Raw genomic sequence first — 15,714 nt, forward strand, 5'->3', positions numbered from 1 at the left:
GAATATGTCAGCCTGAAAGTTCATGGGTAATTATATTTTTAGGTTTGTTGCAAATTCTCGATGATATAACTTAGTAAAATTGCAAATTAATTTTTCATCCCTAACTTTTTTAAAATTTAAACTTAGGTGGCTGGTTAAATGACGTTACTCGAAAACCACTCAGTTAAACCTTTGAGGCCATGTAATAATTTTACTTTATCTTTAGTTATTTTATAAGAAGAATGATTAGGTGTACCTAAACGTAGCCAATGCATTGCACGACCCATCAAATCAAGGCCCTCTAGGGCCCATGAGCCGATGCGGCACGACCCTCTAAAGTGAATGGGTCATGCCATACCGTGCCTAAAAAAAGTTGGCAACCTTTTTTTCTCTTTTTTTTTTTTCCAAGTCTACATACCTGGCGCATTTTTTTAAATCCACATGTTTGATGTGCTTTTTCAAGCCCATCACTCCATGCACTTATAACAACAACAACAACAATGGGGTTGTCAAAAAAGTCCGGGACGACTCGGCCTAGGCCCGTGGGCCTAAATAAGAGCCTAGATAAGGATTGAAAAATTCAAAGCCTGCACATATTGGGCCTAGATAAGAGCCTAGGAAAGCATGAGCTTTTTAATTTATAAATAAAAAATAAATTAAATTTAAATAAAAAACTAAAAATATTAAATTAATATATTTTTTATATTAGTATTTGTGATTTATTATGTTGTGTTACTAATATCTTGTGTATTGGACTATTATTTTATTATGTATTAGATAATTATCTTTAATTTAATTTTTTTTATTTTATTAAAAAAATATTTTACATTTTATGAAAAAACTCAGGCCCAGCCCAAGCCTGGCCCAAGCCTATTGGTGTGTGCAATCTCTAATGCTATGGGTGTCAAGCTACAAGTGTACACAACAAGTAATATATTGATGAATATTTGGATCGTCTTCACAAGGATTGATATTATCAGATTTGCTACAGCAACCTTAACAATGCAGTTTTGTTTTAAATGAAAATAAAGCAACTAATAAAACTAATAAACGAATTAAAGTAAAAATGCAATAAATAAAATAAAATAAAGAAAATTCTTACATCAAACACAAGGATAAAACCAATGGGATTAGAGTAGTTGAGTGAACAAACTCACTTAATGGCATTGACTATTTTTTAATTACAGTACCAGTGCTACAACATCTACTACAACACTGGCAGAATCCCTCATACATCCTCAGCTGTTGCTTGTTGGATATCTTATATCTAACACAACCTAACAGTGACCAATTGTTACTCTAATATTAAATATAGCATTAATTGATCTAGGTTTCATTTGCCCTATAAGGTGAATCATTATGTCTAGTTTATCACTAATTTAAGATCAAGCACAACCCTATTCAAATTGAGATTAACTCAAGTTGGGAAAGCTAATATAAAATCAAGTATTGTCTTAATTAGATCCACTAAGTTATACATTTTTTAGGCTCTTTCTTACCTAGTATCCTTAAATAGGTAGTCAGTCGAAATAGAGAAATAAAATAAATACAATTAAAGTAAAATGTTATGGCAAATACAGAACAACACGCATATATCAGTCAAACATTTATTAAGATCGTTTATCACTCAACTACAATCAAATTCAGTTCATAATTTACGATAGAAAAATAAATAAAAAAGTTTCAACCATCAAATACATCCCCATAAATAAATAGAAAATAAGAAAACAAGATAGAAAGTTGAAGTTCGCTTGATCTTGCGATCTCTCCTTCTTATTCACTGTGATTCCTCTATTAAATCTCTTTTATTTTATGTTTTTTCTTTTGTTTTTCTCTGTGATTTTTCCTTGAGTGACGACTTTTTTTTTTCTCATGCGTGCTTCTTTTATAACTTGGAATTAGAGCAACTGGAAGTTTACGACGCGTATCTTCTATTTTTGGAAACTCCAGATCATAATCTTTCAGTTGACGCGTGCAAAATCTTCTTTGTCATTTCTCCAGGATTGCTACAGTAATGGTGCTACAACAATGGTGTTACAACAACAACTAGAGCATCTTCACTGTTTCTTATTTGTTTCAATTCTTCTGTAGCCAAGTTCTTTCATTGTCTTTGGAAGTCTATTACAACAACATTCCTTACTTAAAATTTGAGCTTTCGGTCATTTACAAGTAAGCATATAATATAAGAACAAATTATTTCAAAAACAACTCAATTTATTAGAATTAAACTAAAATGGATGTTCATACAAAATATAACTAAAATGTAATAAAAGCACATAATTTACTATCTAAGTACTACTGATTAAAGTCTAAAAGTATCATGATAACTCTCATTTCATAGAGTTATCACACCCCCAAGCTTGAACCATTACTTGTCCTCAAGTAATGATAACAACACTAACACTTCAATCACACAATCATGCAACAAATAACTTAGCTTTGTCATCAAGTTTGTAAGGATTCATCAACCCTCAGATCACACTTTTAATCATGCAAAATTTTCATAGCAGCTCAGTTCTAGACGTAGGCCTCATTCTGTTCAAAGTGTGTGTGCGTCACTTTAATCAAATTCCAGAGGTACTACAACATTGCACAGACATTATATATAACTCAGAGGTAAAATATAAGTGCATTTACATTTGGGGGCAGAAGTCACAAATATGCTCAAACTGTGCTGCAGTAAAAAAAAAAAAAATTTCAATCACTTCAAATTCTCTTTAATGTATCATTAATTTTTTATGTAAATATCTATCACTTGTAATGATAACACCTAAATACTCAACCAATATACAGATTAAAGTTGTTGCAGCAATAACATGTAAAATGTTATAATATAGTCTTATCTAAAGACACCTTTAACTTAAGGCTAAACATGGGGCTCATGAACAGACTTGGCTACTCAATATCCTAGATAGAGGATTTATTTATTTATTTTTATAGTTACTACAGCAATGCTCATAGCTCTTGTTGCCTTTTGACTTAAGTCTACATATGGGGTGCATACTCAGCCCTGGTGACTCAGCAACTTAAGCTAGTGGAGTAGAATTTATTTAATAACAAGCATAGTTTAACAAAAAATTTCTCCTAAACCTAAGATATTTTCTACCATTTTTTGGTTTTCCTAGCTTTGCTACAGTATGCTCATGAAACTCAACCAAAGCCGAAGTGTTGAGACAAAATTTCAACCTTCATCTATACTGAATGACACTCAATTTATCTTTATTAGGTTTTCCAATCCATACACAAATACTAGATAATAGAGCTTCACATAACACATAACACATAACGCACAACACAAACACCCACTCCAAACACATTACACCATAACATAATCCCCCAAACTGTTAAGGTGTTGTGTCCTCAGAAGCACACAAAACAAAACAAACCACACATGCATACACTAATAAGAAAGAAATGGAAAATAAACAATTTAAAATTAAAAAAATTCAGAAATTGAAAAATTAAATTGGCTGGCAAGGAATACTCCCCTGTTGTTGGATGTTCTGCTGCAGCTGTTGCTGAAAAAGGTACACTACTTCTTAGTTGCGCTTCATAAACGTTCTTTAGGTGAACCTTGTGTTATGGCAATTGGTTGTTTCTTTTTTTAACTCGGAGTTGGACTGATTGGTTGGGTTCCAGCAGGTTCAATAGCTTTAGGCTGCATTGGTCTGGTTCGCTTATGCTCTGGCTCTTCTGGTGCTGTAACACCTTCAGAGGCTTGTGCCCCTTTGAGCTTGCTAGATACCCTGGTAGTTATGGCAGAAGATTTAGTTGGAGTTTTTTGTGTAGCAGCTGGGATTGATTTTGCTACAGCAGATTCCTAAATAGTGATGCTGGCAATAAGGTCTCTCAGGACACTTCTTGCTTCTTTTGTTCTAGTAATTTTAATAATTGCTTGCTCTGTAGCTGCATCCACGTCCTCTTCCCAATCTGGTTTTGACTCCTCTTTTTCCAAAATCTTCTTATTTTCTTTGCGAGTGAGAGTTACCATTAGAAGTTCTGCCTCTCTTTCCTCCTTTTCTGTATCTCCCTCTTCTTCATCTTCCCCTTCTAAGTCTTTTGTTTCTACTTCAACATCCTTTACTTCTTTTTGCTTTGGTTGTTGATCTTCCTCATACTCTTATTCCCTCTCTTTTCCTGCTGCAGCATCTTTACTTTCTTTTATTGCAGCCGCTTCATCTGCCTCTCCAAAATTGAACTGCTGCAACAATAAGTTTAGAAATTCTGCATCTTTACTTTTTATGTACAGGGCACATTGGTATTTTTGGGCTTCCAAATGCTGCAAATAGGTCCAAAATCTCACATTCTCTTTCATCTGGGCTTAAACACATGTGTGCACTACCTCGCTAAGCGCTTGAGACATATTCTCGACCTTTGTAGCTTGTTCTGGCCTTGCTATAGCAGGGCATTCTGGAGTTGCTGCAGCTATAGACTCTCCAGCAATTCTTTCCACTTTTCTAGCTGTGGAGTGGAGTTCTGCCTTTCTTTCCTCCTTTTTTGTATCTCCCCCTTTTTCATCTTCTTCCTCTTCCGATTCTGAGTCTTCTTTTTCTACTTCAGCATCTTTCACTTCTTTTTGCTTTGGTTGTTGATCTTCCTCATACTCTCATTCCCTCTATTTTCATGCTGTAGCATCTTCACTTTCTTTTATTGCAGCCGCTTCATCTGCCTCTCCAAAATTTAACTGCTGCAACAATAAGTCTAGAAATTCTACATCTTTATGTTTTATGTACAAGGCACATTGGTATTTTTGGGCTTCCAAATGCTGCAAATAGGTCCAAAATCTCATATTCTCTTCCATCTGGGCTTGAACACGTGTGCACTGTCTCGCTAAGCACTTGAGGCATATTCTCGACCTTTGTAGCATGTTCTGGCCCTGCTATAGCAAGGCATTCTAGAGTTGCTGTAGCTATAGACTCTCCGGCAATTCTTTCCACTTTTCTGGCTGTGGAGTTCTGCATTTCTTTCCTCTTTTTTTGTATATCACTTTTTTTCATCTTCTTCCTCTTCCCATTCTCAGTCTTCTGTTTCTACTTCAGCATCTTTTACTTCTTTTTACTTTGGTTGTTGATCTTCCTCATACTCTCATTCCCTCTATTTTCATGCTGTAGCATCTTTACTTTCTTTTATTACAGTCGCTTCATCTGCCTCTCTAAAATTGAACTGCTGCAATAATAAGTCTAGAAATTCTGCATCTTTACTTTTTATGTACAGGGTATATTGGTATTTTTGGGCTTCCAAATGCTGCAAATAGGTCCAAAATCTCATATTCTCTTCCATCTGGGCTTGAACACATGTGTGCATTGCCTCGCTAAGCGCTTGAGGCATATTCTCGACCTTTGTAGCCTGTTCTGGCCTTGTTATAGCAGGGCATTCTAGAGTTACTGTAGCTATAGACTCTCCAGCAATTCTTTCCACTTTTCTGGCTATGATGGCCCATTCATTCTTTACCCATTCATCATTTGCTTCAAACTTCACCCTTGATGCCTCACATATACTCATGATCAAGGAAAGGAATATCAAGATTGATGATTTTTGTTTTTTTGTTGCAAAGTCTCGAATTTCTTTTTCTATGATTTTGCCTACATCTATGGTTAATCGATTATGTGAAATTGTAATGGTGTGAGTGGTGGGCATTAACCTAGATTTTAAGAATTTGACCCAAACTTTTGCTATGGGCTTCAAATCAATTCTCTTAATTACCCGTCCTTCTTCATTCATCCATGCACTACCCAGGACAAGTAAGGTTTTGAACACTTTCCCTCATTTCTTAACAGTCATATTCTCAGCAAATTGAGTATATTCACATTCAATAGTAGTGGGTAAATTATAAGGCATTAATAACTCTAGAGTCCAAAGGAACTTGGATTTGCCTTCTAGGAGATGAAAATTGATGCTCAATGCCAAAGTCATTACAAAAAATCTCAAATGCATGATTTTTAAATTCTCCACAATGATCACTTTGAATACAAGAAATAGAATAACCTTTTTTATTTTGAACCTTTTTGCAAAAAATTCTAAATGCATCAAAGGCATTATCCTTATTAGCTAAGAACAATACCCATGTGTATCTGGAATAATCATTAACAATTACGAAAGCATAATATTTGCCACTTAAACTAGCATATCTAAAAGGTCCAAACAAATTCATGTAAAGTAATTGAAGTAGTTTTGAAGTAGAGACATTGTTCTTGTTTTTTAAACAAGTTTTGATTTGTTTTCCAATTTGGCAAGCTTCACAAATTTTATCTTTTTGAAAACTGATTTTTGGAAGACCTTTAACCAAATCATTTTTCGAGATTTTTGAGATCAAATCTATGCTTGCATGACTTAATTTTCTATGCCACAACCAACCATCATCATGCAATGCGGAGAAACATTTATCATTTGTAGATGTACAATTTATATTAATGGCATAGACATTAACACATCTATTTCCTACAAACAAAATCTTGCTATCACATGCATTCTCAATAACACATTTTGATTCATCAAAGATAACTTTATATCCTTTATCACATAATTGACTAATGCTAAGTAAGTTGTGTTTTAAGTTTTCAACGAAACACACATTTTCAATAAGAGTAGAGGATACATTACCAACATTTCCAAAACTAATGATCTTTCCTTTTAAATTATCTCCAAAGGATACATCTCCACCATTTTCGATCTTGGTAAAGCCTGAAAACCAAGAATAATTTTTTGTCATGTGTCTTCAACAACCACTGTCCAAGTACTATTTATTCTTTTTTTCTTCAACCCTTACAGAGAAAATCTCAAGTCTTAGGTACCTAAATCTTTTTGGGTCATTGAATGTTAGTAATAGTTCCTTTTGGCACCCAAATACATTTTGCCCCATAATATGTATTTCTCTTAACTGGACATCTAGGTTTTATCTATTCGTTTTGATTACAATGGTGACATACAACTTGATTGTTAATAGAGGTATTCTTCACAAAGTAGTTCTTATAAAACGTTTGTTTCAATTAGGCTTATAGTCAATGCCTCCTTTGTCAAACACACATTTTTGTGAATTAAGCAAGTTATCCAATATCTTTTACTTATTTGTAAATTTTAAAACAATCTCATTATGTGTGATTCTAGATGCTCGTGTGAAGTGCTAGGTTTCTCATTTGATAAAGCAACTCTATCATGCAATATTTCATTTTCTAATTATAGGCATGTAATTTTTGCACTTAAAGATTCGTTTTCATTTTTGAGCTCTACCATTTTCTTTTTAAGACAAACATTTTTGTTACCAATCTTCATCTACTCATCATGCAATTCTTTAAAAGCATAAAGTAATTCATCATAGGTAGGAAAATCACTTACCTCATCAAGTTCATCAAATGATTCTTCCCCAAAGGCCATGAGAGCTAAATTTGTCATCTCTTGTTGCTCTTCATCATCGCTATCATCCTACGTGGCCACCATAGTTTTCTTCTTGAGTTTGTTGAAGAGAGGGCATTCCGATCGTATGTGTTCGGGCGTCTTGCATTCATAGCAAGTAATTGACACTTTCTTCTCATTTTTTGTAACTTCTGAACCTTCCCCGCTCATTAGTCTTCTTGTAGAATTTTCTGAATCTTCTAGCCAACTCCACATCATTCAGCTCACTTTGCTCATCACTCTCATATTTTGAGACTTTGAGAGCAATACTTCTTTTTTTCTCTTCATTATCTTTTTCGGTTGCCAAGTCCTCCTCATAAGAAATAAGAGAACCAATTAAATCATCAATATGTAATGTATTTAAATCTTTGGCTTCCTCAATGGCAGTCCTCTTAGGTCTCCATTCTTTTCAAAGTGACCTAATAATTTTCTTGACTTTCTCGCTATTCGAAAAAGTTTTTCTTATGGCTCCTAGGGTGTTCACTACGTCTATAAATCGTGTATACATAGAATACACACTTTCGTTTTGTTCCATTTGGAACAATTCATATTGATGAGTGTATCTACTGATTTTAGACTCCTTAATTTGATTTGTTCTTTCATACACAACTTCAAGTTTCTTCCAAATTTCATAAGCACTTTCACAACTAGAGACTATGAAATTCTTTTGTATGTAAAGCACAAAATAGAGCATTCAGTGCTTTGGAGTTTAAAGACAATTTTTTCTTTTCTAATTCACTCTAATGACTAGAAGGTTTTGAAATTTCTTCCCCTTCTTCATTTTTAGTAGTTGGCATGAAAGAACCATCATTAACGATTTCCCAAATCTCATAATTTAAAGCTTACAAGTAAATTCTCATCCTAATTTTCCAATACAGGTAATCGTTTCCATTAAAATATGGTGGTCTAGTGGTGGACTGTCCTTTCCTAAATGTGCAATCATTTTAAGTTGCCATTAGTCTTTAACTGTAGATGGTTAAGTCTAAACAAGAGCAGCTCGCTCTGATACCAAATGAAATACAAATTATGCAACCCAAGAGGGGGGTGAATTGCTATTTTAAAACTTATCCTAACCAAACCACACAACAATCCAATCTAATGCCTTAATAAATTCAAAAAAAATAAATTCAATGAAGGCACAATAATAAATGAATAAGGGAAGAGAAAACAAACACAATGATTTTTACGTGGTTTGGTAATCCCTGCCTACGTCCACGCCTCCAAGCAACCCAAACCTGAGGATTTCACTATCCAAGCATTTCAAGACTTCAAATGCTTACAATTGACTTCCAAAGTGTCAATGAACCTTTACAACAAAGAGATTATCTCTCAATCTATTCACTCAAGTGTCTCACACACTTAAACACTCACAAATTTGATGAGGAAATGAAAATTTCAACAAAAACTCTCTTAAAGAGTAGATATACAAATTAAAGAACAAAGATGATTCAATGTATAATAATTTACGAAATGAGAGCTCAATATAAGTTGTGTGCTTTTTGTTTTTGCTTGCAAGAGAGGTTGAAAATGAATTTGATTTGAATTTATATAGTTTGAGCCCAAAAACTAGTCGTTATGTGTTTTCTGATGATAACTGACTTGCCGCTTTCGAAATCTGGTTAGCCGCTTTTATGTTACCGTTATAGCAAATATTTGAATTTTGGAACAGCTGATATGCCGCTTTTGAAATCCGGGTAGCCGCTTTCATTCCAATAAGCTACTGCCCAAAATCTGGTTTATCGCTTATCAAATCCGGTTAGCCGCTTGCTACAGTGAACTATTTTTTAAAATTATAATTTTATCTCAAAACTTTATATAATTGTATTATGGCCCAAAATGTTATGAAAATTTTCAAATAGGTCTAATTGCAGAATTTGTAAATAATACTTTGTTAATCCCAAAACTTTATGAAATTATGATATGGCCCAAAATATGTGAAATTATAGAATGACCTAAAATATTTAAATATTTTCAAATAGGTCCAAGTTCAAAATTCAAAACAATATTTATTAAAATCAAAGATGGCAAAACTCTTTTATTTTAGTCCATATCTTGAAGAACAATTTAATTTCATAAAAATCATTTTCTTGTTATAAAAGCACAATGTATAAATCTTTATTTATTCAAAACACGTGGTTTGTTATCATCAAAATCAACATTTATAACCCTATAGGCTAACAAAAATGTGTGTATTTAGCAACGAAATTTAAATTTCATCGACAAATGTATATTTCTACGACGAACTTATTTCGTCTCTAAACAATGTGAAAATTTTTAAAAAAATTGGTGGATTATTTTTCCGCTAAAATTAAATTTAGCAACAAAATTTTAAACTTTGTTGCTAAAAACTCTAGTTTTCTATTTATACATCAGTTACTTTATTTCTTTCTTTTATTCTCGCATTCTCTTAATTTTATTCTTTAATTCTCTCATCTCTAATGCATAATTCTCATTCTTTGATTCAATTTCTATTTCTTTTCCATTTTATTTTTATCATGGTAATCTCTACTTCCTATCTCTCTCTTTTGTTTTTTTTAATTTTTACTTATTTTATTTATTACAACTTATATTACTATTATGCTTAGAAGTAAACTAATTATTGTTTGTGGTTATTTGTAGGAAATAATGAAGATCATTACATCAAGATGAAGTAAATCAAGAAATTTATATTCATTTGTAATTTTTTTCAAAATAATAGATATTAAATTTATAATTATTTTTGTATTTTTCACCAATAATAATAGTTCTTTTTAAATTAATTAATTCTGTTTTATCATAATGGTGTTAGTTATCATTGTAATTTAGTGTTAAAAATAATAATATTTAAATATTCATAACAATAATTAAATGATAGAAAATGACACTTTTTGGCGACAAAATACTATTGCACAGAATACCTTTTAGCAACGAAATATTATTTGTCGATAAAAGAAGGAGAACACCTTTTAGTGATGAAATACTATTCGTCACTAAAAATACTTTTAGCAATGAAATATTTCATTGCTAAAATGTGTTTTTAGTGGCGAAATATTATTTATTCTTTTGGCGATGATTATATTCGTTGCTGAAAAAGAGAAATTTAGCAATGAAATTTGAAAGTTTGTTGCAAAGACCTATTGTAACGCTGTTATTGTGACAACATTTTTTTTTTTGTTGATAAAGCCTTTAGCGATGAAAATTGTATGTTTTAGCAACAATTATTTTCATTGTTAAAGCTCTTTTTTGTCATAATGATGCATGGTGAATATTGCTAGTTCTTTCCTTAAATTCTTTCAATTTGGCATTAGTTCTATGTTAGGACTAAGTTCTGACTAGTTTCAATTTAAATTAACGCAACCTGATAAAGAAGAGTGATAACTCTATAAAATGAGAGTTATCATGATACTTTTAGACTTAAATCAAGATTACTTAGAGAGTAAATAACATGTTTTTATTGCATTTTAGTTATATTTTGCATGAACATCTATTTTAGTTTATTTTTAATAAATTTTGTTTGATTTAAAGTAATTTGTGTGCTTAGATCATATGCATAATTATAGGTGATCGGAAGCCCAAATTTCAAGGAAGGAATGCTGCTTCAATATGCTTGCAAAAATAAGGAAATAACTTGGTCACAGAAGAATTGAGACAAGTTTGGAATAGTACAGTTGTTGAAGCACCATTGCCGTAGCAATCTTGGAGCATTGACAAAGAAGATTTCGTGTGAGATACTTAGAAGATTGCAATCTGGAGTTTCTTAAAATGGAAGATATGCGCCCTAGACTTCTGATTGCTCTAATTCTAAGCTATAAAAGGAGCACACATGCAAGAAAAAGAGGAGAGCCGTCACCCAAGGAGAAAAACCGTAAAGAAACAAAAGAAAAACATAATTCAAGAGAGAGAATGAGGGCTGTACCAGAGGAGAAAACACAGAGATCCATTGAAAATTAGTCCTTTTTGTTCTTTTCTTATTTTCTATTTATTCATGGGGATGTATTTGATGACTAAAACTCTTTTATTTATTTTTGTTTTGCAAATCATGAACTAAATTTAATTGTGGTTAAGTGATAAATGATCTTAATGGATGTTTGACTGACATATGCGTATTACTCTGTGTTTGTTGCAGTAATTTTTCTTAATAATATTTTTTAAAATTCCCTATTTCGGTTGATCGCCCATTTAGTGGACACTAGCTAAAAAGGAGCCTAAAAAAGGTCTGACTTAGTGGAACAAATTCAAACAATATTTGGTTTTAGATTGGGTTTTCCAAGTTGAGTTAATCTTGATTTGAATAAGGCCTTGCTTAATCTAAGATTAGTGAAGAACTAAATATAGGGATTCACCTTGTAGGGTAATTGGAACTTAGAATGCATAATGTTATATCTAACGTTAGCATAACAACTGATCATTGTTAGGTTGCATATAGATATAAGTTATCCAACCGGCGGCAACTGACAATGCATTAGAGATTCTGTCCATGAAATACTAACTAGGCAACCCAAGAGGGGGGTGAATTGAGATTTTGAAATTTAAGCTAAGCAAACCACACAACAATTTAATCTAATGTCTTAATGGAATAAAAAATAATAAATTTAATAAAGCACAATAATAAAGGAGTAAGGGAAGAGAGAGCAAACACAATGATTTTTACATGGTTCGGCAATCCCTACCCAGAGGCGAAGCTCAGGGAAGGCTAACCCGAGCTGCAGCCCGGGTAAGCTTTTTGAAAAAAAAATTATAATTTATAAATTTATATTTATTAATATTTATTAAAAAAAAAACCTAATAATTATAGGAATCCTTATTTTCCTCAAATCACAATTCATAAAACTCACTAGTATCTAACCAAATACGAATTTGAAATTCACCAAAATTCAATTGCTCAAGTCTCTTACTGCTGCTGAATACCCAGTCTCCTGCGCTCGAATTGACGCCCAACCACTGCCTCATGAGTGACGCCGAGCCATTGTCGCAAGACTCGCACCCGCAGGCTGAATCTCTCACCGCCGAGCCAACGCCGAATGCCCAGTCTCTTGATGCGACCGCTGGTACAAAGCACTTTGCCTTTTAAACTTTATTTTACAGAATAGAATATGATTTTATGATAATGATGGTTGGCACACAAAGTGGAATTGTGGAAGAGAAGTTGTCGATTTTATGAACTGAGAACTGTGATTCATCTTTCTAAAATTATAAAATAATAGAATATGACAAATAATGATGATAGCATATAAAGTGGAACTTGTAAAAGGTGCTGATTCATCTTCTTGGGATTATAAAATAATGATGGCATGAAAGAATGAGTGATCAAAATAGTAAAATAATTAATTTGAATGCTGACTTTTTTTAATTAGCTTTTAACTTACGGTTTTGTCAATTTTTTATAAAATAAATACTAAATTTTTAATGTATTTTATTACAGATTCAATGATAAATAAACCAAGAAAAACTCTACTTTCTTTTTTTAAGAGAGTAGGTGAAAATCAATCATCCACCAAGTTTTTATCTCCATGTCAAGTTAATGCTCAAGATTCCAGTGAGCAACATGCTTCCAAGTTTCAAAGGGTTGAAGTTGAAGAAACTAGAAATACTTATCTGGAGCGTGATCCTGGATTACGGCATCAAATAGGGACATATTCAGTAAATCAACGTGATGATATTCGAAGGGAGCACATCAAAATGGGACCTTATCAGCCTAAACTACAAGACTATCCACTAACTAATGATGGCATGCAAGAACGTAGGTTTCAGTATCATTGGTTTAAAAAATTTCCATGGCTTGAGTACTCTGAGGTAAAAGATAGTGCATTTTGTTTTCCATGCTTTCTTTTTGATGAAATTCCATCAAACAACCCAAAATTTGTTATTGAAGGGTTTTCTAGTTGGAAGAGAGTCAACAATGGAAAAAAATGTCCTTTTTTACACCATGAAGGGGGTCCATCTTCTCATCATAATAAGAATATGCAGAGTTGGGGTTGTTTGAGGAATCCAATTCAACACATTGATAGATTAATTAATGCCCAAACTTCACAACAACTTTTGGAGAATAGGTTACGATTGAAGACTTCAATTATTGCTGTTAAATGGTTAGCAAAGCAAGCATGTGCTTTTAGAGGTCATGATGAATCAGTTAATTCAAGAAATCGGGGAAATTTCATAGAGTTGATAAAGCATTCAGCGAAGTGTAGTAAAGAAATTGCTCAAGTTGTCTTGGAAAATGCTCCATCATATGCTAAGTATACATCGTCTGACATTCAAAAAGAGCTTTTAAATATTCTTGCAAACAAAGTGCGAAACAAGATACGCAGGGAACTTGGAGATGGTAAGTTTTGTATTTTAGTAGACGAAGCACTTGATGAATCTGATAAAGAGCAAATGGCTATTATTTTAAGGTATATTGATTGTGATGGGTATATTCGAGAATGTTTTTTTGAAGTTGTCAATGTCATGGAAACTACAGCAGTAACATTGAAAAAAGAAATATGTAATGTTCTTGCACGATATGATCTTTTAGTTGAAAATATCCGAGGGCAAGGGTATGATGGTGCTAGTAACATGCGAGGTGCATGGAATGGATTGCAAGCATTATTTTTGAAAGATTGCCCATATGCATATTATATACACTGTTTTGTACATCAACTACAACTTGCTTTAGTTGCAGCATCTAATGATGTGCCAGATGTATGGCTTTTCTTTTCAGCATTGGGTTCAATTGTAAATGTTCTGACTTCATCTGTTAAACGACTTTCTGAGTTAAAATCTGTTTGGGAAGCAGAAATAATAGATTTGATAGCTTCAGGAGAAGTTCAAACTGGTACAGGGGCCAATCAAATTCATACTTTGCAACGGCCTGGAGCCACTCGGTGGAGCTCTCATTTCCGTTCTGTCAGTAGGTTGCTTGATTTGTTTAGTGTTGTTCGTAAAGTTCTTGGGAAGTTGGTAGAGTGTGGGCCTAATAATAACATACGTGGAGAGGCTAAAGGTGCGTGTGAATCAATGATATCTTTTAAATTTGTGTTCATTTTGCATTTATTAAATAAAGTTTTGGGGATGAGTGATTTACTTTGTCAAGCATTACAAGTTAAATCTCAAGATATTCTAAATGCTGTGCACTTAGTCTCAACTACGAAAAAACTTCTTCAAAGGCTGCGAGACAATGGTTGGGAAACTTTTATTGAGAATGTAGTTCTATTTTGTGAAAAGAATGAGATAGATATGCCTGATATGAAAGCTCGCCATATGAAAGGGAGAGGACGTTCTTGTCAGCAGAATGATTATATTACAGTTGAGCATTATTATCATTATGATATATTTAATACTGTGATAGATTTTCAATTGATGGAGTTGAATAATAGATTCACTGAACAGACTTTGGAACTCCTCACTCTTAGTTCAGCTTTAAATCCTATTGATGCATTTAAATCATTTAAAATTGAAGATATTTGCAGCCTTGCTGAAAGATTTTATCCTGAAGATTTCACTAAGATTGAGTTACAGGCTTTGAGAAGACAATTAGAGTGCTTTGAGATAGATATACACTCTCTTCAAGAGTTTCAGAATATTACTTCCCTTTCTGAATTGTGTCGAAGATTGGTTGAGACTAGAAAGTCACAGATTTATTTCTTGTTGGATAGATTAATTCATTTAGTGTTAACCCTTCCTGTTTCAACAGCAACAACAGAGAGAGCATTTTCTGCCATGAAACTGATTAAGACAACACATCGAAACAAGATGGAGAATGAGTTTCTTTCAGATTGTATGGTTATTTACATTGAAAGAGAAATTGCAGACAATATTGACTCAGATGCGATAGTAGATGAATTTTCTTTTTTGAAGAACCGCAAGACACAGCTTCGTCAATAGTGTTTTTCTTATTTACATTGTATTTTTATAGTTTTATGGTTAAATTTTTACTTATGTAGTGTGCTTAATTTCATTTATATAAAACAAATTTTTTGAGAAGTAAATTTCATTTTTTTGTTTAAATCTAGCCCACCCAAACAAATGATGCTAGCTTCGCCACTGTCCTCACCTACGCTCATGCCTCCAAGCTCACCCAGCTTGAGAATATCACTATCCAAGCCTCTCAAGGCTTCAAAAACACTTACAATTGACTTCAAATGTATCAATCAACCTTTACACCAAGAAATTGTCCCCATCTTAACCCAAGTGTATCCCAACACTTACAATCACTTAAAACAAAGATTACAAATGTATTTTTCTCTCACATAAAATATATGATTACAAATCTATGCTCAATGTGTGAATAAATGAATCAACAATGAATACAAAGCTCAATTAATGTTGTATCCTCAATTACAAGCTCAATGATAATGTTGTGATGCACCTTTGTTTGAATTTGAATGA

The 15,714-nt window shown here is 32.9% G+C and overlaps 1 protein-coding gene across 1 annotated transcript; it reads left to right on the forward strand.

The window, feature by feature from the left end:
* The first annotated feature begins 11,998 nt into the window (after positions 1–11,998).
* On the forward strand, positions 11,999–15,210 carry LOC112095608 (zinc finger MYM-type protein 1-like). The gene is made up of 4 exons (XM_024177717.1): positions 11,999–12,061; positions 12,260–12,395; positions 12,866–14,329; positions 14,465–15,210. Exons 1-4 carry the CDS (start codon positions 11,999–12,001, stop codon positions 15,208–15,210), a joined length of 2,409 nt encoding a protein of 802 aa, XP_024033485.1.
* Positions 15,211–15,714: the final 504 nt, after the last annotated feature.

This window comes from Citrus clementina, unplaced genomic scaffold (assembly GCF_000493195.1).
Source record: "Citrus clementina cultivar Clemenules unplaced genomic scaffold, Citrus_clementina_v1.0 scaffold_1, whole genome shotgun sequence".
NCBI classification, from domain to species: domain Eukaryota; kingdom Viridiplantae; phylum Streptophyta; class Magnoliopsida; order Sapindales; family Rutaceae; genus Citrus; species Citrus x clementina.